Source organism: Dendrobium catenatum, unplaced genomic scaffold, assembly GCF_001605985.2.
Source record: "Dendrobium catenatum unplaced genomic scaffold, ASM160598v2 fragScaff_scaffold_621, whole genome shotgun sequence".
Classification (NCBI taxonomy): domain Eukaryota; kingdom Viridiplantae; phylum Streptophyta; class Magnoliopsida; order Asparagales; family Orchidaceae; genus Dendrobium; species Dendrobium catenatum.
This window is the reverse complement of record NW_021319083.1, coordinates 15009946-15035076: the sequence shown is the minus strand read 5'-3', so window position 1 is coordinate 15035076 and position 25131 is coordinate 15009946. Positions and strand designations below refer to the sequence as shown.

At 37.4% G+C, this 25131-nt stretch overlaps 1 protein-coding gene and 1 pseudogene across 2 annotated transcripts; one reads left to right on the top strand and one right to left on the bottom strand.

The window, feature by feature from the left end:
• Nucleotides 1–260: 260 nt before the first annotated feature.
• LOC110093860 lies at nucleotides 261–3674 on the top strand (annotated as a pseudogene).
• Nucleotides 3675–9392: 5718 nt separating this feature from the next.
• On the bottom strand, nucleotides 9393–19452 carry LOC110093861 (nuclear pore complex protein GP210-like). Of its 2 annotated transcripts, XM_020818886.2 has the most exons (5): nucleotides 19123–19452; nucleotides 17167–17432; nucleotides 13426–13601; nucleotides 13112–13328; nucleotides 9393–9989 (listed from the first exon to the last, which is right to left on the bottom strand). In XM_020818886.2, exons 2-5 carry the CDS (start codon nucleotides 17282–17284, stop codon nucleotides 9871–9873), a joined length of 630 nt encoding a protein of 209 aa, XP_020674545.1. In that variant the 5' UTR covers nucleotides 17285–17432; nucleotides 19123–19452; the 3' UTR covers nucleotides 9393–9870. The 2 variants fall into 2 exon arrangements, with proteins under 2 accessions (XP_020674545.1, XP_020674546.1); XM_020818887.2 differs by lacking the exon at nucleotides 17167–17432 and having other exon boundaries at nucleotides 9394–9989.
• Between the last annotated feature and the right edge of the window lie 5679 nt (nucleotides 19453–25131).

Below are 25131 nucleotides of genomic sequence, written 5' to 3'. Positions count from 1 at the left end.
CTTTCTTTTTTATTGGATCAATCTAGATTCCCATGTGACGGATAATGAACCCTAAGAACTTTCTTAAATAAATTCTAAAGGCACATTTTAAAGTATTCATTTTAACCCATTCTTTTTAATGCGACATAATATTGTTTTCAAATATGTTATATCATGATTAATGATATTATTATTCATGATGATATCATCAATATTACACTCAACCTTATATCATAATAGATCATAAAATATTTGTGTCATGGAGCCTTAATATGTTCCAAATTACAAAAAAAAACAGAGAAACTAATCTATCCTTCCACACATGATTCATCCAAAAAAATCATGAACTTGTAATTAAAAGATTGCTTGGATTCATCGATCGTCGTTAATTTCGGTGATCTTCAGAGGCAGCATCGACGATGGCGAATTCGACATGTCTGCAGCCGATGAAGGCGACTTCGAACGGGTTTTTTCAAGGCCACAGTCAGCTCGATTTCGCTCTGCCGCTAGCGATCCTTCAGATCTGCCTCGTCGTCGCCCTCACGCAAACCCTAGCTTTTCTGCTCCGCCCCCTACACCAGCCCCGCGTCATCGCTGAAGTCATTGTGAGTTTTCTTGTTTTTTTATTCTTTCAACTGAGAATTTTTCTTCGTAATCATCATCATTGCATTAATGATCATTAAATTGAATTCTGTCATCTTCCCCTGTTTCTTAAAATACTCTTTATTGATTTGGTACAGAAATTTATCCGTTTTTGCAAATAAGAATGCTTCAGCTGATTACAGAAAATTCCAATTATTACATTGCAGAGATCATTTCTTACCTGCTAATTATGTTTTCAAGAATTTTCTTCTCGTTATGTTAAGATAAGTGATGCAAAATACATTATGAGGAATTAAAAAAAATTCTTTTATTTAAAATTAATAAAACTCAGAAAATTATACGTAATATTAATTCTAATATAAAATCAAAAAAAAAATTGTATCATTTTTGAGCTGATAGATTTATAGCGATGATGCTGTTGATGATGAGTTATATGTACTTAAAATATTATTTTTTGATTTACTATAGAAATTTATCATTTTTTGCAAATAAGATCTCTTCAGCTGATTATAGAAATCTCCAATAAATATATTGCAGAGATCATTTATTACATTCTAATGATCTTTTAAAGACTTTTCTTCTCATTATGTTAATAAGATATGTGATGCAAAATACATAATTGGAATTTAAAACCAAGAATTTTTTTTATAGATTATAGTGATGATGTTAGTAATGCAATAATAAACTGTGTAATTGCAGGGCAGCATTCTGTTAGGGCCGTCGGTGTTGGGCCGCAACAGTGCGACGCCAATATTGGCGTCGCACTGTTCACCTGCAAGTAAATGACGGAAATTTTTGCGTTTGGTTGGAGCGACCGACGGACGGCATACGCTTGTTTGGCATTCGGTTGGAGATGATCTAATAATCTGTTTAATTGCAGGGCGGAATTCTGTTAGGCCCGTCGGCGCTGGGCCGCAACAAAGCGTTCCTGAACGCCATATTTCCCAAACAGAGCTTGACAGTGCTAGACACGCTTGCCAACATCGGCCTCCTCTTCTTCCTCTTCCTGGTGGGTCTCGAAATCGACCTCAACTCCCTCCGCCGCACCGGAAAACGAGCACTCTCCATCGCCGTCGCCGGCATTTCTCTGCCTTTCCTCCTCGGCATCGGCACCTCTGTTGTCATTCGCAACACCATCGCCGACGTCGTTCGCAGCCCTGCTTTCCTTGTCTTCATGGGCGTCGCTCTGTCCATCATCGCCTTCCCTGTACTTGCTCAAATCCTCGCCGAGCTGAAGCTTCTCACCACCGACATTGGCCGCAGGGCCATGTCCGCCGCTGCTGTCAATGACGTCGCCGCCTGGATCCTCCTCGCTCTCGCCATTACCCTTTCAGGCTCTCGATCACCGCTCGTGTCCCTTTGGGTACTCGTCACCGTCGCTGCCTTCGTCGCCATTGCAGCCTTCATTATTCGCCCTGTTCTGGCGCGGATGGCTCGTCGCTCACTGGAATGGGAACCGGTTGAGGAAGTTTATATCTGCCACCCTCACCACCGTCCTTGACGCCGGCTTCGTTACAGACACCATTGGAATACATGCTCTGTTCGAGGCCTTTGTGGTGGGGATTGTGATGCCAAAGGAAGGACCTTTCGCTGGTGTTCTTATCGAGAAAGTCGAAGACTTAATCTCCGGCCTCTTCCTGCCCTTCTACTTCATCTCCAGCGGCCTCAAAACTAATGTCGCCACCATAAGCAACGGCAAGTCCTGGGCGCTTCTTGTTCTAGTCATCTTCAACGCCTGTCTGGGCAAGATCGGCGGCACAATCCTCGCTTCCGTCATTATGAAAGTCCCCATTCGCGAGGCCCTCACTCTCGGCTTCCTCATGAATACCAAAGGCCTCGTTGAACTCATCGTCCTAAACATCGGAAAAGATCGTAAGGTAAACAATTTTGTGAATTCATTTTAAAGACTGGTTTTTTGAGTCATGGAAACGAATCAATTACAGGTTTTGAATGACGAGACATTTGCAATCATGGTAATGATGACTCTGTTCACGACGTTCATAACGACGCCGATTATGATAGGGATCTACAAGCCGACGCGCAAGGCGGCTCCATACAAGCATCGAAAAATCGAGCGTGACGACACAGATAGCGAGTTGCGAATCCTCGCCTGCTTCTATGGCAGTCGCAACATCCCGACCCTCATAAACCTCATCGAATCCTCCCGCGGCACCCGCCGCCGCGGCGGTACTGTCTACGCCATGCACCTAATGGAGCTATCCGAGCACCCATCTGCAATCTTCATGGTCCACAAAGCCGTCGCAACGGCCTCCCCTTCTGGAACAAAAAGAAAGATAGCACAATCGGCGACCAGATCGTCGTCGCATTCCAAGCTTATCAGCAGCTTAGCCGCGTCACCATCCGGCCAATGACCGCCATTTCCGACCTCCACACCATTCATGAAGACATCATCACCGGCACCCATCAAAAACGCGCAGCTTTAATCCTTCTCCCCTTTCACAAAACTCTGCTTTTTTGACGGATCTATGGAATCCATCGGCAACGAATACCAACAAGTTAACCAGAGAGTCCTCCACTACGCTCCTTGCTCTGTCGCCATCCTCGTCGACCGAGGCCTGGGCGGCACCGCTCAGGTTTTCACCAGTGAGGTTTCGTACTCCATCGCCGTCCTGTTCTTCCGCGGTTCGGATGATCCGGAAGCGCTCGCTTATGGCCTTCGCATGGCCGAGCACCCTGGAATCGTCCTCACCGTACTCTGCTTCAACAATGACGATGAATGCATTGGCCGATTACGGGAAAGCACGGACGGATCGGTGAGGTTTGAGGATAGAGTAGCGGGGAAGAAGGAAATCGTCTCCACCATTAAAGGGGTGGGGAGATGCAATCTGTTTCTGGTTGGGCAGAGGGCGCCGGTGATGGCGCAGGCGGACCGGATCAAGTGCCCGGAGCTTGGCCCGGTGGGGAGTTTCATGGCGGCGTCTAACACGACCGCCGCATCCGTGCTGGTGATCAGGCAGCACGAGGACGATGCGGTCACGAATCTGCTGGTAGAAGAGGTAGCTGAAGAGGCCCTTTCGCCAGACACTCCACACGCCGGTGGCTACGGCCACGGCGAGTTTAATCCGCTTTGACTGAGCATTAGTATGATTAGTTTAATGGTTCTTCTTTCTTTATATATTAAAGGTTCGTAAATGCAAGATCGAATATTGATGAATGTTTAGTTAAAATATTGGATTCTGTTGATTTTCTGATTTTATCTGAAGTTTTTATTTCTCTGGTTGGGAGATGTTGATCTCAGAAATTCATTTTCTATTAAAATGTAATTAGGAGCCTTTTCTTTTTTTTTTACATATGTATTGGAGATTGTTGGACTTTTTTTATTTATACAAATGCCTTCCAGAGTTGTACAGATTATAATCTATGAACGTCATCCTATAATTATAAATTTCTCTCTTAGAAAACGTGTGATGAAGTGCTTTCAAATCCATTTTATTGTTCGGTTTGGACAATTTTTTTATTACTTTCTAAATTAACTTTTTGATACCAAATTTTTTATCAACATAGATCCAATTTAATTATTGTTTCATGCTAAAAATAAATAGAGCGACAAGTGACATAATTTTTAATTTGAATTGAAATATAAGACTTTGGGTAGCATTGTGTTACTTTTTCTTTGATTTGATTATTATTTTTTCGTTGTTTTCTTACTTTATTTTAAAAAAATTTATGATGAAAGATGTTTTTTTGTAATCATAATAATTAAGTTGTTTTTTTCTAATAAACTCAAACTATTTTTAAAAATGCCACAACATAGCTGAAATAGGGTAAATTATTACGTGTGGTATCAAGTTCGGACCATAATATATCGGTGCATCCGGGTGACGTGGCGCATCTGGATTTGCCTCCGAATGAATCCGGATGCTGCACGTAATAATTTGCCCTGAAATAGAGCTTTCCATGGAACATAAATGCTCCAACTTGTCTATGGATATATCATCTATGTGCTTTTTTCTTGTTTTTCAATATACAATTGAATTATTCACTCCATATTTATCAAAATAGTTACAGCCTTCTTTTTCTTAGCATGCAGAATGTTTGTGCAATCGCATTAAAAAATTGAAAAAATAAATAATAATAACAAATAAATCTATAGAATTGTAACATTTCACACTGTGCAGCATCACAAGTTAAAAAATCTATTCCAAAGCATAATTTACAATATTCAAAATAGTTCCATCCTGCCCAAGCAAACAACCCCTAAATTCACTCCCAAATGACACACTATCTTTGCAGCAGAAAGGCAGTTCCTATCAAACTCATCCAAAAAGCAAGCAGAGTCCAGAAGGCAGGATTCTTCGCTAATCCAACTGGGGGTCTCTACACCATGAAATCACCCAAGAAGTCCCTCAATGATGGAAGTTGGTTTGTAGTGCTAACAAACTTTTTCCCCTGGCCCCCACTTTGTATTTGTCGCTCCAGGTTCCCGCGTATCTGTAGTATTTTACTCATCTTTAATTATATTTCACAATCCATGACAATAAAGACTGACATGAATAGAGGTAAAACACTGGAAAAACCAGATAACTGAAGCAGCACAACGAATAGATTTATTATTCTATGCGTAGTGCATAGGGCATGGGCATTTGGAGACCAATAAAAATGTGCCACGTCATTCAATTGCTGGGTACCCAGCTCGATACCCCTAGGTACAGCTGGGTACCCAGTGCTTAACCGGACGATTCTCCCATCCAGTGTCCATACAGAATAAAAGCTCCAATGAATAGGGGGTGCTAGTTCAGCATTAACGAAAGCTCATGGTATACAAAAGATTCTTGACATGTGTAAGAGGTTGACGATAATTGATAAAAAAAATAATAATGTGTATTAACCCATGCAATTTCTCATTCCTCATTCATCTTTGTGTCGTCAACTCGGATGTGGATGAATTTTTCAAATTTTTCTTAAGTCGTCCAAAAATTACTTTTTCTTCTTTTTCCTTCGACTTTCTCTCTCCTGGACTTTCTCTCTCTTCAAAATAACTTCATTTCCCAAATATATCCATCCAGATCGTCCCGAACGATCCAATTTCGTCCCGGGACAATTTGCCCACTGGACAAATCTCGTATGTACGTATACAGTAATTGTCCCTGGACGACTTGCCCTCTGGATACATTTCGTCTGGACGAAATCCATTTCGTCCCAGGATGAACTGCTCTGTCCCAATATTCCTATACAACCTGTACCAATCGTCCGGACGAACCTTGAAGGAAAAACAGGTTTCACACAACCTATTCAAAGCAAATAATAAAAAGTTGCCCCATTGACGTGTTTGTGAGTTTGCCTAAATGTCCCCAAGAAATATTAATTAATATTTTTTTTTAAATATAACATTTTTAAATTTTATAATAAATGTAAATTTTTATAATAATTATTTACCATTTAAGCACCATTATAATATACCCACATGATAACCATATTTTTAAACAGATTTTTAATTATTTTTTTAGATTCCTATTTTTGGGTTAGATGTTTGATCTGATTTTCCCCACCTTCAAATTATGAAATCTATTTTTTAAGTTTGGCGGAAGGCCCATTCAACGGTCTCAACCCGCGGCGCTCGCGCCTCCTTTACATAGGAATGAAAAACAGAACGGCTAATTCCAAAAAAAAAAAAGAACAGCTTCAGAGATCGCACGAAATTCTCAACTCCAAATTTCTCTTCATAAGAAAGGTGCTTATCAATATTCTAATCCCATTGTTTCAATCTCTCTAACTGAATCCAGAAATCTATTTCTTTATATCTTCCCAAATTATTCACAAATATAAAAAAACAGAGATAAAATTAATATATCCTTCCACACACGATTCACCCATAACAACCATGAACTTTTAATTAAAAGACTGTTTGGATTCATTGATCGTCATTAATTCCTATGATCTTCAAAGGCAGCATCGACGATGGCAAATTCGACATGTCTGCAACCGATGAAGGCGACCTCGAACAAGTCTTTTCAAGGTGACAATCCGCTCGAATTTGCTCTACTGCTAGCGATCCTCCAGATTTGCCTCGTCGTCGTCCTCACGCGAACCCTAGCTTTCCTGCTCCGCCCCCTCCACCAGCCCCGCGTCATCGCTGAAGTCATTGTGAGTTTTACTGTTTCTTTATTCTTTCAGCCGAGAACTTTTCTTCGTAATCATCATCATTGCTATTAATGATCATTAAATTGAATTCTGTCATCTTCCCCTATTTCTTAACATACTCTTTATTGATTTGGTACAGAAATTTATCCGTTTTTACAAATAAGAATGCTTCATCTGATTACAGAAATTTCCAATTATTACATTACAGAGATCATTTCTTACCTTCTAATGATATTTTCAAGAATTTTCTTCTCGTTATGTTAAGATTTGTGATGCAAAATACATTATGAGGAATTAAGAAAATTTCTTTTATTTAAAATTAATAAAACTCAGAAAATTATACATAATGTTAATTCTAATATAAAACCAAAAAAAAATTTCGTATCATTTTTGAGCTGATAGATTTATAGCGATGATGCTGTTGATGATGAGTTATATGTACCTAAGATGATGGGTTAATACACATTATTTTTTTTTACAAAAAATTAAAATTTTTATCAATTCTCGTCAATATCTTACACATGTCAAGAATCTTTGGTATACCATGAGCTTTCGTTAATGCTGAACTAGCACCCCCTATTCATTGGAGTTTTTCATCTGTAGGGACACCGGACAGGAGAACCGTCCAGTTAAGTACTAGGTACCCAGCGGGGTACCCAGCAATGGCGTGACGTGCCGCTTTTTTATTGGTCTCCGGATGCCCTCTGCACTCCGCACAGAATAATAAATCTATTCATTGTGCTGCTTCAGTTATCTTATTTTTCCATTGATTTACCTTATTCATGTCGATCTTTATTGCCATGGCTTGTGAAATATGATTAAAAATGAGTAAAATACTATAGATACGCGGGAACCTTGAGTGACAAATACAAAGATGGGGGTTAGGAAAAGAAGTTTGTTAGCACTACAAACCAACTTCCATCACCGAGGGACTTCTTCGGCGACTTCATGGTGTGGAGACCCCAGTTGGATTAGAGAATAATCATGCCTTCTGGACTCTGCTTGCTTTTTGGATGGGTTTGGTAGGAACTGCCTTTCTGCTGCAAAGATAGTGTGTCATTTGTGAGTGAATTTAGGATTTGCTTACTTGCATTGGGCAGGATGGAACTATTTTGAATGTTGTAAATTATGCTTTGGAATAGCCTTTTTAACTTGTGATGCTGCAGAGTGTAAAATGTTACAATTCTGTAGATTTATTTATAATTATTTTTTTCAATTTTCTATTACAATTGCACAAATGTTCTGCATGCTAAGAAAAAGAAGGCTGTAACTATTTTGATGAATATGGAGTAAAGAATTCAATGGTATATTGAAAAACAAGTAAAAAGCCCATAGATGATATGTTCATAGACAAGTTGGAGCATTTATATTCCATGGCAACGCTCTATTTCAGGGCAAATTATTACCTTCAACATCCGGATTTGTTCGGAGTCGAATCTAGACGCGTCATGTTACCCCGACATCGGTGCATTCGGGGGTGACGTGGCGCGTCCGGATTTGCCCCCGAATGGTCCGGACACCGCACGTAATAATTTGCCCTATTTCAGCTATGTTAAGGGGAGGTTTTAGGAGTGCTAAGCTGAAATTAGTCCTTTTTGTATATCTTTGTTCAGTATTTGGTTAACATTGTTCTGCATTAATGCTGTCTTAGTAAAAGAGCTAAGGTAAATAAAAGTATAATAATGGAAAAAAAGAGTATAAACCGATATATTATGGTTTTACCACCAACTGATCTTTAGTTATGTCCAAAGTAAAGTATAAATGCAGGAGAATTGTTTCCCTTGTTTGTTTAGTTATATCCAAAGTAAAGTAAAAGCATTTTTTTAAATAATTTATTTTGGCATTAAAACAAGTGTATTCATTTATTGCACGATAATATTATAATACTACTAGATGTTGTTGAAAATTAGAAAGGATTAAGAGATGAACTTTGAGCATCAACCTTTCACACAAAAAACCATATAAACATAAAATTTCAGTTTGCATACAATTTCTACACAACTTTGCTGTAAATTAAATTTCTTTAAATTGTAATTTAAATTAATTCTATTTCACGGATATATATTTTTTCTCAACTTCAATTCCCATACAACTCCAGTGCATAAATGTTAGTGATGTGTGGATATTTGATTCTCAATCAAAGGATATAGAATCCTTACTTTGTCTAATTTGTGTTTTCTTCTAACAATCATGAGAATCAAACAATGCAGGTCATCGAGCACATAGAAGAGGATCAAGTTTGTTTGTTTGGTGATGTCGTCCTAAGCTTCTTCCGTCCAGGAGTACTCAAAGTTTATACACCCAACTTTGATTACAACCCAATTATTCAGAGATCCTCAGTGCCAGGCAGGGAGGATACAGATTATAAAGTCAGAGTTATATTTTTTATAAATCTACCCATCTCAATAGATTCAATACGTTTTCAGCTTATATCTACTTATCTGAAGGGCAGACTTCAGCATTCAACTACATTCATAATTAACAACTTTAAAAAAATGCAGAATAATCAAAACAACAAAATAAACTCATGTCTTTTTTTATTTTCACAAGCTTTTCATTTTTCATACAGTTGGTCAGAATATTACTTGATCTGGCAACAAAAATACTACATAGAATAATAAGATTTATATTTATGCACATTAATTATTAATGGTGTTATTGCATTGACTTTGCACCAGCAAAAAATATCAACCAAAATATTTATTTAATTTTATTCTCAAAGCTAACACTGTAGTACTGAATGACCCGAAGTCATTCGACCATTTCTCTTATAGAGAAACTATGCAGACTCTTCCCTCTTGCCAAATCAAAGGCATTACATCCACAGAGAACCTCAAGGAGTGAAGAAGGTGCTGATACAGTCAAAGCAATCGCAGCGTCTCTTCAAACCGTTCAAAGGGGGGAAGGAAAGCAGACAAGGAAATTTGGGAAAAGTGCAATTCGAAATCCTAACCTCTGATTATGCTTCATACTTCAGAGAATACTATAACAGAAGCTCCTCCATCTCACCGCAAAAAAGAGAAATAATACAAGGTTTGAGCAGGATTAAACGCTTAACATAAATTTCATCGCGGAATAAATCTGGATTTTTGTACCAATTCCTGTAGTTCGAAGGATTGACGGGATTTGGCCGAAGAAGGTCGCGAAAGGGAGAAAGTTACATTCACAACTAGCGAGCTGCCGTCCTTACTTCCAATGAAAATGTCGCAGCTTCCGATCTGACAGGAGAAGGGATCGTCGTCGAAGGAGCGAAGTCGAACGAGAACGAAGGAGCCGAAAAAGCCACTCGTGCAATCTTACACCTCCTGCGAAGCAATGAAGCCAAACAACAACGACCATGAAAAAAAGCATTTCGTCGAGAGAATTTAGAACCCGCAATTTGAGCGAGTTTCTATTTCGCGAGAAACACTTACCGTAATACACAGATAATGCTTTGGAGTATTTCCTTTTCTTCCACTCAAAATAAACCAAACAACCTAATTTAGCAAATGCATGTAATTGTTTTACTTTACCCTCCTAATACATCATACCAAACAGCCCCTTAGTGAAACCCGATGGGTAATCAATATTTACTTCAAGGCGTGATGCTAGTCACTCATAGCATAACTCACTAGATAACCGTGTAAGAGTTTCTTCATGGTATTAGAGTGATAAGCCTCACCGCCTATTCTTCCAAGTGGTCAATCAAGCCTCCTCCTATGCTATTCCTCCAGCCTCCTATTTGTTTGCGTCAATGGCCGAATTTGTTGTTCAATCCCTCTCAAGTTCCTAATGTCTAATCTCAAACTTATTGTTAATTTACAACTCAACAATGAAATCTACGCCATTTGGAGTTTATAGATATACAAAATGACTTTGAAGGATACCTTACCGGACATTAGGCTTGCCCGAGCGAATCCTCTATCCATCCCGACAAACATTTGTGGCACCTTATATATCAAAATATTGTTTCCGCCCTATTCTCCATAATCTCTCCCTATGTGTTACTCTACATTCTTCATCTATCCAATGTGCACGAAATCTGGTTCACATTGGCAAACCGACTTCAACTTACCAACCGATCAATGGATTCAACTGAAGATTGAACTTCACAACATACATATGAAGGACAACACCATGAACCAATACCTTGCCCAAATCAAAACTCTAGTCGATAATATTGCTGTCGTTGACTCATATGTTGATTTCGAGGACATTATGTTGTATATCCTCAATGGCCCGCCGTGCACCTACAACTCCTTCAAAGCCGCCATCCGCACCTCTCTACACCTATCAACCTTCATGTCATGCACTCGCTTATGTGTAGTGAGGAAATCAACATTCAGCATGAATCTCAAAGGGAAATTGCACATTCCTAGGATCACCTTGCTCTCTACTTAGGTCGCACAAGAGCTTTCTGCATAAAGCCCAACTTAGCCAGTCGGACTCGCGGATCCCTTCGTTAGCCTCTCAACAGCACCGACAAACGTCCTCTACCCATTAACACCAATTCATGCACAACTAGTCAGATATGCAAAAAATAGGACACACTGCTCTTACCTGTTGGCATCGTTGCAAGCTCCAATACACAACCTCCTCGTCCGGACCATCGCGAGCCCAACTCTCCCAACCTCAAAACACCTCAACAACCAAATGGGTATTTGACTCAGGATCCTCATCACACCTAACTGCCGACCCACTCAATCTCCAGCAGCCCACATCCTAGTTCAGCCAAGACTTAGTTTCCATATCAAATGGTAGTTCTCTATCCATTCAAGACCAAGGTCAAGGTATACTGCCTCTATCTAACACTCCACGTAAGCTCCTCATACATAATTTTCTCCATGTACCCTCTCTACCTCACAATTTGCTTTCCATTCACAATTTAACATCCGATAATCATTGCACCATTTCTTTCGATGCTCATTGTTTCACAATTCAGGATCTAGTGGACAATCAAATCCTCTATCGTGGACAAACCCATGACGATCTCTACTTGATATCCACCATTAACCACACTCCAGCAATTGCGCTTCACTCAAGGCCCACCTCCACATCCTTATGGCATGGACGCCCGGGTCACCCTCACTATGGCGTCATGCAACTTTTAGCAAATTTTGTTACGGCTATGTGTATCTCTCCTATTTCATTTTTATGCAAGTCCTCTAATATGGCACCCCTCTATACTTTTCTTATGCTACCATCATTAGGGATACACAACAATCCTTCATAACTTGATTTTGTATTAATACATTGCCTAAATTTTGGAAAATTCAACCTCTTATAATTCAAATTATTATTAATAAAAGCTATTCCAACTTAGCTAAGGAACTATTTGGGACTGTTGCGGCATTTTTAAAAATTGTTTGCGAGTTTATTATGGAGAAAACAACTTAATTATTATGATTACAAAAAATCATCTTTCATCATAAAAATTTCTAAAATATGATAAGAAAATAAAAATATAATAATAATAAAATCAAATTCTGATATTTGTCAAAGAAAAAGTAGCGCATAATAAGACCTAAAGTCTTATATTTCCATTCAAATTAAAAATTATGTTTCTTGTTGCTCTATTTATTTTTAGCATGAAACAATAATTAAATTGGATCTATGTTGTCCTCTCTCATCTTCGTGACATTGTAGATATTGGATAGCGGTGCTCTGCACGATATAGGCTTCGTTTAGGACGATTTTTTTTACTATTTTTTAAAATATTTTTTTAGTACAAATATTTTTTGAAGTATAAATTTTGGTTCCAAAAAGTTAATTTAGAAAGTAATAAAAAAACTGTGCCAAATCGAGCAATAAAATGGATTTGAAAGCGCTTCATCACACCTTAACTTTACTTAAGATAAAAACATAAATTGTACTTTTGATTTCCTAGAATAAAATTAACTTTACTTAAAATTTCATGTAGAATGGCTTGGTAGTTTCTCTACTCTTTGATAAATCTTGGTGGTTGATCCCCAAAGGCTTTAATGAGTCATTAGTTATCTTTTCTCACTCGAATTCCTCTATTGCAACACAATTCCCCTCTCCACATAAGGCTCAGCCAATCCTAAATCATAGTGTGTCTCAACCCCATGACACCTTCAACCACTTCAAAACTCTGCTACATATTTCCCCATAACTCCAACAAATTCCCAAGTCCTAGATCCCCCATTTAACTATGACAGCCTAGCTAAAAGTCCAATACATATAGACAAATTCTTGTTGTGAGCAATAAGAATTAAAAATTCACAACTACTTAACTAATAATCCAAAACATATAAAGTGTAATATTTCAACTTAATGTTTCAAATCCATGCTGAATATTCAAAGCGAAGGTTCTATCAATTTCATTCAAATAAAAGCTCATAAACATACAAAAGCATATAATAAAATATAAGTAAAGCAAATAATAAAATATAAGTAAATCGACTCTAATAGAATTTGCCTTTAAAACCTTGATGAGTATTTCCATGAATAACCCTGAGACTGTAGTATATCAATGAACCAACAGTCACAAAGATGGGTGAGGGAGGATCTAGGGACATTGCTTCTGCAACAGTTAAAGTAATCTCATCCTCCAAATGTTCTAGTTGTGGTTCAAGCAACTTGGCTTTAACAATCTCATGGCCAATTCCAATTCCTTTGACAACATATAAATTAGAACCTAACCCCTGCCATGCATAGATACAGCAAGAAAGTCTTTATACATAGTGATAAATTTATCCAATTTTATTATGAGGTATGCAACGATCATAATACAAAAGGTACCTTATCTTCCAACTGAAGTTGGACGTCCAGATCCTCACAAAAACCACTAACACAGTCACCGAGAGGTGTTTCCTTCAGTGGAACATGAATAAGACGATGCATACTCTCAGCCTCCAAAGACTTGGGAAGTAGCTGCCATGAAAACTGTAAGCCTACCAATGATGAGAACACATTTTCTGCAGGAATTCAAAAAAATGAAGATTAGAACACATTAGAAGTTTAAAAAGTGAAATGAATAAAAAATTACAGCCACCAAGCCACAAGTGACAACCATAGCTGGGCAAGGAAGATACACTACTCTTATCCATAAGAAGAATATCATCAACAAAAAACATACACCAAGATATATCCTCTTGCAAATATGTAGTACGAACATCCATGACTAGAGCAAAAAATATGGGTTGATCATCAATGTAGTCCAACTGAAATAGTAAAATACTAGGTCAAACCACCTTATGTTTCAACATAGGTAACCGCTCCTATATGTGTATCCTTAATGACTTGAATAGAAGCCTTAGTAACTCATTTCTTTTCTAGAACTCTCTAGAGCACTTCTCTTGAAACTTTCTCATATGTTTTCTCATATTTAGATATTCCTTACTCTCTATACTTCTCCATCAAACCTCACAACAAATGTATAGCTTCCATATTAGACCTACCCAGCATAAATCCAAACTGATTTTGATAAACAATAGTATCATATCCTAACATATGCTTAATTATTCTCCCATACTATTAATGTATACATATTAATTTAATCCTCTATAATTAGCACAACCTAGGGCATCACCTTTATTTTTAAAATTAGGAATAAAAGCGCTTTTTCTCCACTCATATGGTATCTTTTAAGCCTACAAAATAATATTAAGAAGTTTAGTAAGCCAAGAAATTCTTTGATATCCCAAACATTTCTAAAATATTTTTATTAATATTTTTCAAACACACCATCTAATATTATGACAATATTTTATTTTATTTATTTTATTTTTCACCCTTCATCTCAAAATTTAAAACTAATACCAATGCTAGATGCATAAACTTTCACACATAATGACTTTATAATATTTGCAATCTATGATCTATTTTTCTTATTAAAAAAATAATTTGAGTTTTGTTATATCATTCTTACAAGTGATTAGATGCTCCTCTCCTTTCTTAAATAAAGTATTAACATAAAATTAATAACAATCTTTAAAGCTACGATTTTAACTTTAATTTTATTAATATCTATATATTATCCTTCTAACACTTATTTATAATAATACCTATACTATTTCTAATATGACACATATCTTAATACCAAAATTTAAATCTTAAACTATAAATCTCCTTAACCTTTTCCCCAACCCATCTAGTTTCCTAAATACATAAAATATTTATCTTCATATAATTCATAATATCTATTAATTTCATTAATTTGTCTGTAAGAGTATAAATAGTCAAAGTTATTATCTTAATTCTAGTTTCATGGACTAGCTTTTTTTCCACATCTATCCATGATGTGGAAACCCTAGCTTATTTAACATTGCACCTGAACGCCGATGTAGCTGCCCTTGCATGCTTTTCGCTATATTTAGGTCATACAACTCATTGCTTCCAAGAAACACCCTAACATTGACACAATCTATTAAAAGATTCATGTCATAATTATTCAACAAGTTTTACGTTGGTTGTCGACTACCTAACACAACCCTCCATTTTTCTCATCCAAAACTTGAGACACAAGAAGTTCTATGATGTTTGTATGTTGATGACTATGCAAAAACTATATGTAGCAAGATGCATCAACATCTAAAAATTGTTTCTAAAATTAAATCAATTAAATAGTAAAGTCAGTTTCTATGAAGCCATTTTATCACCTTCCTATGAAACAGAAAGGCGTCCATGTCCTTGATAACCTTACACAAAATTAAAAAACATTAAATTGAAATTAAGAGATATTGTGTCAATTCTTACTTAATCATGATACACTCACATAGAACTAGTTCAGCTCAAGTCTTCTGATTAACTACTACAACTACATCTGAAAACCACAATTAGATCAAAGTTCACAACATCAACTAAATCAAAGCAAATGAACAATAGAGAAAACAAATGTAAGAAAACACATGGCAAATTCCGGCACAGCTTAATGATCAAACTCAGTTCAACTATCCAAGTTTAAGATAATCAGACAGAAACACATCGCTTATACTTATCTAGTAGCTATTTATAAGGAAATTTTATAGGCATGGCCAATATTCACACGTATCCACGATTTGTCATGAGATCGAACACTAAATAATATAACAAACAAATACAAACATAAGTTCGGAAAGGAGAACAGATCAAAAGCGGTTAAAAGTAAAATTTAAATAAGTACAAAAAATAAAGGGGATAAACTTGCATAAACGCAAGATGTTTAAAAAACAAACATCTCCTGCCAGCTACATGTGCTAGTCCACAGCACCTATAACAGACTAACAGCCTTTGATTCAACAGCAACGAAACTATGTTTTCTTATATTTGTGTGTTGCTTTGCTTGATTACAAGTTCTGTGATATTATCTACATTGGCTTAACACTTCCTCACTTTTAAATTAGTTTATCACATTTGTATACTTATAAACACCTACTGTGTATGCTTGTGTGTCTTGTTGATTTATTTATTTGTTTATCTTCCACAAGCTTATTGTAAGGGTTTGAGTTGTAAAGAGATTTGCAAGAATTTCAATAGTTTTAGTGCAAACCAAATTCAACCCCACCACCCTGGTGACCTTCAAACTAACATATTCACACCATTGGAATAGTCTCCTAAGACCGCAAAATTATTTACCATGAAATTTTGGAAAGGGTAGCACCAGCTCTCCACTGACCAATAATACTTTTTAGTTAAAGGTTGATACAGGCTCCTCACCTCAGGAATATTTTGAGATACTGGATTTGATTGAAGGTAATCATGGCAATACCTGCGACACTTCAAATCTACCATTTAAGCCTTTGCTGAATAGCATTACCAATTCAAGAGTTGCCTTAAAGGTATCTTCAGTCATCCCTTACAAAATCCTCGTGAATGATACTTGGCAGCAAAGGCATTCTACATACATCATGTATGACAGTAAATGACAATATGATTTAAGCTTCCTAGTTATGTGGAAGTAGCAACACATACAAAGAAGGAGCAATAGAGACTAGCCAAACAAAAAAGTCCAACCATGACGCAAACTTTGCCAAAATTATTAGTATAAACCAATACCCCCATTTGGGCAGGAATGGTATGGTCAAACATCTGGGACTTTCTCTTGTTAGTCAACTTGAATTCATCTTATACCTATCCAACATCAAAGTGAAAATGGAGAAAGATTTTCAAGCATTCACACTTATATTGCCAATAGGCTGAAGAAAATAGACAATTTGAATATATCTTAGGGATATCTTCTTAGTCAGCAAGCCTTGGTTTTACCCTCTGCAACATGGCTTATATCATCAAATGATGGAGCCTTCACAAGTAAAGTACCCAAAGTAGACGCTTGCATGCCCCAACCTAATAGATTGTAGAATTCAAGCATTTAATGAGGAAATAACTCTCTTGTTACTATTTCTCTACAAGCTGAAGTACTTGGCACAAACAGCATCTTCAATATTTCACTCATATTTCTTTGCTAAAAAAATTATATCAAAGGATATTAAAATATAAATAGATGCACATAATGGTTGTAATGATGAATAACTAAAGGGGCATCATTAGTATTATTCAAGATACCTTCGTCATCAAATGCGGTAATATTTAGTGTTGCTAGATCGTCCAAGTTAATTTTGACCGCATGATGGAATATTTTAATCCTGGAAATTTTATCAATAAGAACTTTACATCGAACCATAGACCCAGTTAGGAGGTCTGTAGCATAGACAGCAATCTCTTTCCTATCACTATATGGAGCAATTGATATCAATCTGGCACTTGTGGAGCATTGACTACTACCATTATATTCAGGTTGAACTAATAGAAGATCATGATGATCCCATGATCTGTTAAAGAATGAAAAAAGCATCAGTTGACAGAATTAAAAAAATTATAAAAAAAAAACTCGATATAAGAATCAACTATCAGCTTGCAACAAGAGGATTATTAGGATTATCATTAAAGAAAAACTTCAACATCTAATGAAAAGTAGTTTCAATAAAAGAACATACAGCATTTTATAATCTCTTATTGCTAAATCAACTTATCTTGATCAAACATCCATAAGGTTGCAATTATTTCCTTCGATAAGAAGTGTAATTCAAGATGGGCTCAACTAATAAGTCAAACTGTTAGCCCAAGAGCTATTGAACCACTCCTTAACCATCTACCCTCTATAATCATAGGTATTTTTATGATATGGAATTATATCACCAATAATACAAGCCAAAAATATCTAGTGCTTGCGAGATAAACTTTCCAAATTCCCTCCCAAATTTAGTTTTCTATGGTAAGTAATTAAAGTGGAATTAATCTCATTTGCTCTTCTTTCCCGCCGCCAACCCTAGTGGGGCCCACTGGCTTAGCCGGTCTATCATACTTTTTATTCTAATAATATTTTTTCAAGATAAATAGATATTACATAACTAACTTCATGCTAATTTAGTTATATTTTGATGTGAAATATTAATGAGACTGATTAAAAAACATAAAAAACTTGTTTTTAGTTAAGTATGAAATTATTTCTTTCATTTTATATCATCAAAAAATATGTTAATAATTTTAAATATATAAATTTAAGCTTAGGCCTCATTACATAATATCAAGTAATTATGCTTTTTAAAATATTGTTAATAGCTGATATTCAATAATATTTATTTGCCAATAAGAAACATAAGCATGAAATAGTCACATAGAATCTCAACCTAAAAAATTTGTAAATCATATCGAAATTCAATTGATTTAGACCTAGAGAACTTGCACAATCACTTGCAAAACATATATATATATATTTAAAATAAAATAAATGCTAGAAAGGAAATCATATAAAATTATGGAACAAATTAGGGAAAATGATTATATGTTAGAAATTTAGAGAAATTCTAATATTAGTTTTAGTTTTCACCTATCTAGTTTGATTTTATGTCATGATCATACCGTGGAACCTGTCATTTGGTCTGACAGAACTTACCAAATTCGACAATGCCACTTATTTCACTAATGAGAAGCCAAAACAACAGGGGGATGTAGTCGTAGAGAGAGAGAGAGAGAGAGAGGCATCGCGGCAGCTATTATCCATGAAGGGTGATATCGCCCGCTGCCCTTACTAGTATTTCTAGGAATTGCCGCGTATAGGTGTCATTTACAACCATACTCCCACCGAGGGAGCCTAAAGGGCCGCATTCTTCACAGGAAAGTAACAAGGCTGAGGATAAAATATCTCGGTGTTTGTTGGAAGCCTTAAAATAAAAAGAGAAGAAATGCGTTGCTTTTTGCAACCAATATACCCTTTCAAGATGCAGTTCGATACAAGAACGCCAACAGAGAGGGAGAAACGAAGAAGGAAGTCAGTGTAGAAATGTTAACCTGTTAGTGTAGTAGTTTTCAAAATATGCATTTAACGGAGCGTAGAAAGTCAGTGTAAAAAATGTTAAGCAATTAGTGTAGTAGTATTTAAAAAATGCATCCAACGGAGAGTAGAAAATCTCGCATAACACACAGAAGAAAGTGGCGATAAAAAAGAAGTAGATAGAGAACCAGGAGAAGCAGCCATCACTCCCTTGAAGTCGGTACTGCACGGGATTCGTCAAGCGAGGGGGCAACAAAATGTTGAGGTCTGCTATATGGGGGCCAGAGGACGACGTCGCCGCTGCCGCCAGCGGCAGAAGAAGCCCGACGATCACAACAGCCAGCGGAACCATTTTGCAATGGCAACGTAAGAAACAGAGGATCACGCTTAACAGAATAAAGATAAACCCTAAGGGGCTGTTTGATATCGGATTTACAGCGGGATTTAAGTCGGATTTACGCTAAATCCAGCCAAACGGTTTTTGTGCGCGCGTTAAATCCCGGGATTCCGTAAATCCCGGATTTCTCCTCCGAGCATCAGCGCTGCCGCTGAGGCAGCGGCAGCCGCCGCCCTGTAAAATTGGTCAAAACGCCAGCTTTAACATCTAGAAGAAGACGGTGAACCGGTTTTGGGAAGAGAAGAACCTCGCAGGCGGTAATGTGACCGTTTCCTCGCCTCGATTCGACTGAAAATAATGTGTTAATATCAAGAACTTGAGCAAAATGTAGAGGTAGGTGAGCGCAATTGCCGTCTCGACGGCGATGGAATGGCGAAATGGACAAGTTAGCCGGCCTTCGCTGGCGAGGCTGCCGTGGAGATGTCAGCAACGGTGCCATTGGGAACGAACTCCTAGACGAGGACGAGCTCGCGGCTTCTCGGCGATGTGCAGCCCTATAAGGAGACGAGATTTTGATGACGGACACGGGAGATGATCACTATGAGTTAAAAAAGATTAAATTTGAGTTTAAAAAAAAAAATAAATTTGGATTGCATGAAATTCAAGAATTGTTAACATATGAGTTAAAAAAAATTTAAATTTGAACAAATTTTATTCTTCTTCACATATGTAAGGGTAACAAGGTAATTTGTTATCAAACAGCAGCAGCATAGCAGTTCGACAGTAATACTACTCAAACAAAATTGACTGATTTCTATACATCAACTTTAAAAAGCAACTTTATGTACAACAATTTCACAACCTGCTTTACCGACAGCTGCAGCCGTCCCAAACTCACCCTAAATCCCTCGGTTCGGCGGATTTAACGGGATTTAACGTTATAAGCGCGCGAAAGGGAGAAAGTCGTCTGAAGGAGCGAAGTCGCACAGCCACGAGAGCCGAAGAAGCGACGCCTGCAATCTATTCATCAACGAAGAAAAGAGAAGATGAAAGGCAAACCTTAAAAAATAGATGTAATTTGATACAAGGGCGGAACCAGCTCCAATTTTGAGGGGGGCAATTTTAATATAAAAAAAATTAAATAAAAAAATAAAAAAATAATTATATAATTAAATATTAAAATATTATATATAATATTATGAAAATTTGTTTTAAATTTTTTTAAGCTTAAATTTGATCTAAAAAAAAAAAACTTAGCTTCCAAATGCAGAACTAAATGTTCTATCAATAACCATCACCATATTTTAGCCACAAAAAAAGTAAAAAAAAAAATATTGCAAGAACAGAAACAAATATACACATAATTTGATATCTAATCAATCAATAGAGATTTTTTGTGCACTAATTACTCACTTTCAAAAGGTATTTCCAAACTAAAGTTATTGTATATAGAAATATGAGCCTTCATTACTATCTCTATTATCAAAGCAATTAAAAAAAAGAATAAAGATGATACATTGGGAGAAGATAAAGCAAAAATGTAATGGATATGATGAGATGAATCAGCAAATGATCAAATAGGGAGGCAAAAAAGCTTTTTAGCGGGGGCGCAAAAATGATATTTTTAGGAGGGGCAAAATGGATATTTTTACGTCTCCTTTAAGTTAAATTTTTTTTGAGGGGGGGGGAAGGGGGGGCGGGAAGGGAGGGGGGATGGCGGTGGGGGGTGGGTGGGGGTCGGCCGCGGGGCTGCCCTAGAGATACAATAGGATTCCGCCGCTTGTAAAAATATAATGTTAATTTGGTATATAATTTATGATTAAAATTTTATCTAAATATAAGTAAAATAATAAATAATTTTTAATATTTTATTAAATAGTAACGTTCTCCTATTTTTGGTTAGATGTTTCATCCATTTTTCCCACCATTCAAATTATAAATCTGTTTATTTTAAGTTTGACGGAAGGTCCAATCAGACGGTCCTAAATCGCGCGCTAGCGCTCCTCCTCCCTTAAATAGGAAAGAAAAACATAACGGCTAATTCACAAAAAAAAAAAAAAATATTTTGAAATATACATCATCAAAAATCACTTTAATCTAATTTTATTATTTATAAATATATATAACACTATTAATTCTATGGATGTAAAAATATAATTGTTAATTTGATATATAATTTATGATTATAAAAATTTTAAACATCTAAAATAAAATATAAATATTAATATTTTTTTACATATTGTAATATTAAATTTAATATAAAGTAGTAACAGTTCCTCATTTTTTTGTTAGATGTTGATCCAATAATTTGCCCCACCCTACACAATTATAAATCTATTTTTATAGTTTGGCGGAAGGCCAAAATCAACGGTTGAACTGCGGCGCTCGCGCCTCCTACCTTTAAATAGGAAAAGAAAACAGAACGGCTAATTCACAAAAAAAAAAATTCATTTTTTAATATACATCATCAAAATCAACTTTTTATCTATTATTAATTATAAATAATATAAACTAAAATAATTATAGATGTAAAAATATAATGTTAATTCTGATAATAATTATAATTATTATATAATTTATCTAAAATATAAAATAAATATTAATTATATTTTTAATATTTTATATTAATTTAATATAAAGTTGTAATGTTATCCTATTTTGGGGTTAGATGTTTGATCCAATTTGTCCCACCTTCAAAATTATGAATCTATTTTTTAGTTTGGGGAAGCCGCATCAACAGTCAAAACCGCGGCGCTCGTAGCCTTCTCTCTTTAATAGGAAAGAAATCAACTGAACGGCTCATTCACAACAGAACAGCTACAGAGATCGGCAGGAAAACCCAGCCTCCCGAATTTCTCTTCCATAAAAAGTGTGCTTATCATATCTCTAAATCCCTTTTTTTTCAAATCTCTTTCACTGAATCCAGAAATCTATTTATTCATATCTTCCAGAATTATTTCACAAATCAGAAAAAAAATAGAGAATATAATTATCCTCCACACATGATTCATACAAAAAAATCATGAACTTGTAATTAAAAGATGCCTTGGATCAATCGATCGTCGTTAATTTCCTGTATCTTCAAAGGCAACATCGACGAATGGCGAATTCAGACATGTCTGCAGCCAGATGAGAAGGCGTACTTCGAAAGCGGGTCCTTGTCTAAGGCTGAGCATTCGCCGATTTCGCTCTGCCGCTAGCGATCCTTCAGACTGCCTCATCGTCGTCCTCACGCGAACCCTAAGCTTTCCTGCTTCGCCCCTCCACCACCCGCGTCATCGCTGAAGTCATTGTGAGTTTTCCTTTTTCTTTATTTTTTCAACACGAGAAATTTTCTTTGTAATCATCAACATTGCATTATGATCATTAAATTGAATTCTGTCATCTTCTCCTGTTTCTTAAAAATACTCTGTATATTGATTATCGTAATAACATTATCCTTTTTTCAAATAAGAAATACTTCAGCTGATTACAGAAAATTCCTAAATTATTAGCATTGGCTGAGATCACTTATTACTTCTAATGATGTTTTCAAGAATTTCTTCTCGTTATGTTAAGAATAAGAAGATGCAAAATACATATGAATGATTAAAAAAAAAAATCTTTTATTTAAAATTAATAAAACTCAGAAAATTATACGTAATATTAATTCTAATATAAAATCAAAAAAAAAAATCGTATTCATTTTGAGCTGATTAGATTAAAGCGATGATGCTGTTGATCATGAGTTTATATTTACTTAAATATTCTTTATTGATTTTACTAATAGAAATTATCATCAATTTTTCGCAAATAAGAACTCTTTAGGCTATAATAGAAAATCTCCAAAAAGAAACATTGAGAGTCAATTTCTCACATTCTATATTGATTTTTTCAAGACACATTCTTCTCATTAATGTTAATAAAGACTATGTGGATGCTAAAATACAATCATAGGAATTTAAAACACCAAGCAATTTTATTTCTCAGAATTATAGTATGATGTGTTAGTGATGCAATAATAAACTGTGTAATGCCAGTGGCGGCATCTGGTTAGGTGCCGCAGCGCTGTGGGCCGCAACAAAGCGTTCCTGACGTCATTTTCCCCAAAACAGAGCTGACAGTGCTGACCGCTTGCCAAATCGCACTTCTCTTCTTCTCTTCGGTGGGGTCTCGAAATCGACCTCCAACTCCCTCCGCCGCACGAAAATCGAGCACTCTCCATCGCCGTGCCGCATTTCTCTGCCTTTCCTCCTCGGCATCGGCATCCTCTGTTGTCCTCGAGCAGCCAACACACATCGCCGTACGGCGTTCCGCGGCCCATCTTTCCTTGTCTCGATGGGCGTCGCTCCTGTCCATCACCGCCTTCCCTGTACATTGCTCGAATCCCTGCTGCGAGTCGAAGCTTCTCATCACCGACCTGACATTGGCCGCATGGCCATGTCCGCCGCTCTACACGACGTCGCCGCCTGGATCCTCCTTGCCTCTCGCCATTGCTCTTTCAGGCTCTCGAATCACCGCTCGTGTCCCTTTGGGTACTCGTCACAGGCCGCTGCCTTTTGTCCGCCATTGCAGCCTTCGTTATTCGCCTGTTCTGCGCGAATGGCTCGTCGCATCACCTGGAAGGGAACCCGTTAAGGAAGTTATATATGCGCCCACCTCACACCGTCCTCGCCGCCGGGTTCGTTAAACTAGAACACCATTGGAATGCATGCCTGTTCGGGCCTTTGTGGGTAGGGATTGGTGATGCCCAAAGGAAGGACCTTCGCTGGTTTCGTTATATATCGTAGAAAAAAGCGAAGAACTTAATCTCCGGCCTACTTCCTGCCCCTCTATCTCGTCTCCAGCGCCTCAAACAACGTCGCCAACCCAAAGCACGGCAAGTCTGGGCGCTTCTTGTTCTTTCATCTTCAACGCTTGTCCTAGGAAAGATCGGTGGCACACATCTCGCTTCCTGTTCATTATGAAAGTCCCATTGCGCGAGGCCCCTAACTCTCGGCTTCCTCATGACATCCAAAGGCCTCGTGAACTCATCGTCCTCAACAATCGGAAAAGATCGCAAGGTAAAATAATTGTGAAATTCATTTATAAAGACTGGTTTTGAGTCAGTGGAAACAAATCATTATAGTGTTCTTGAAAAATGACGAGGACATTTTGCAATCATGTAATGATGGCTCTGTTCACGACGTTCATAACGACCGCCGATGGTGCATGGGGACTACAGCCAGCACGCAATGGCACGCTCATACAAGCATCGAAAAATCGAGCGTGACGACACGAATAGCGAGTTGCGAAGTACCTCGCCTGCTTTCTAGTGCAGCCGCAACATCCCGACCTCATAACCTCATCGAATCCTCCGCGCACACCGCCGCCGTCGGCGTTGCTGGTCTACCCATGCACCTAGATGAGTCTCTCCGAGCGTGCCCCTGCAAAATCTTCATGGTCCACAAAGCCCGTCGCAACGGCCTCCCCTTCTGAGAACAAAAGAGAAAGATAGCAACACATCGCGACTCAGATCGTTATCGCATCCAAGCCTATAGCAAGCCTCAGCCGCGGTTACCGTCTAGGAGCCAATGACCGCCATTTCCGACCTCCGACACCATCCACGAAAACTCGTTCACCAGCGCCCATCAAAAGAACGCCAGCTTAATCCTTCTCACCTTCCAAACCTGCTTTTGACGGATCATGGAATCCATCGGCAAGAAATACACAAGTGAACCAGCGAGCCTCCTACTGACGCCCTTGCTCTGTCGCCAATCCTCGTCGACCGAAGGCTGGGCGGCTCCGCTCAGGTGTTCTGCCAGCGAGGTTTCGTATATCCGTCGTCGTCCTGTTCTTTTCGGGCGGCTTCGGATGGATACGGGAAAGCGCTCGCTACGCC

Coding starts and splice junctions, on each gene's coding strand:
- LOC110093861 (XM_020818886.2), bottom strand. CDS start 17,284: ATGGTTCGATGTAAAGTTCTTATTGATAAAATTTCCAGGATTAAAATA. Junction 13,602..17,166: donor TACCGCATTTGATGACGAAG/GTATCTTGAATA, acceptor GAATTCCTGCAG/AAAATGTGTTCTCATCATTG. Junction 9,990..13,111: donor TCATGGAAATACTCATCAAG/GTTTTAAAGGCA, acceptor ATTGCTTCGCAG/GAGGTGTAAGATTGCACGAG.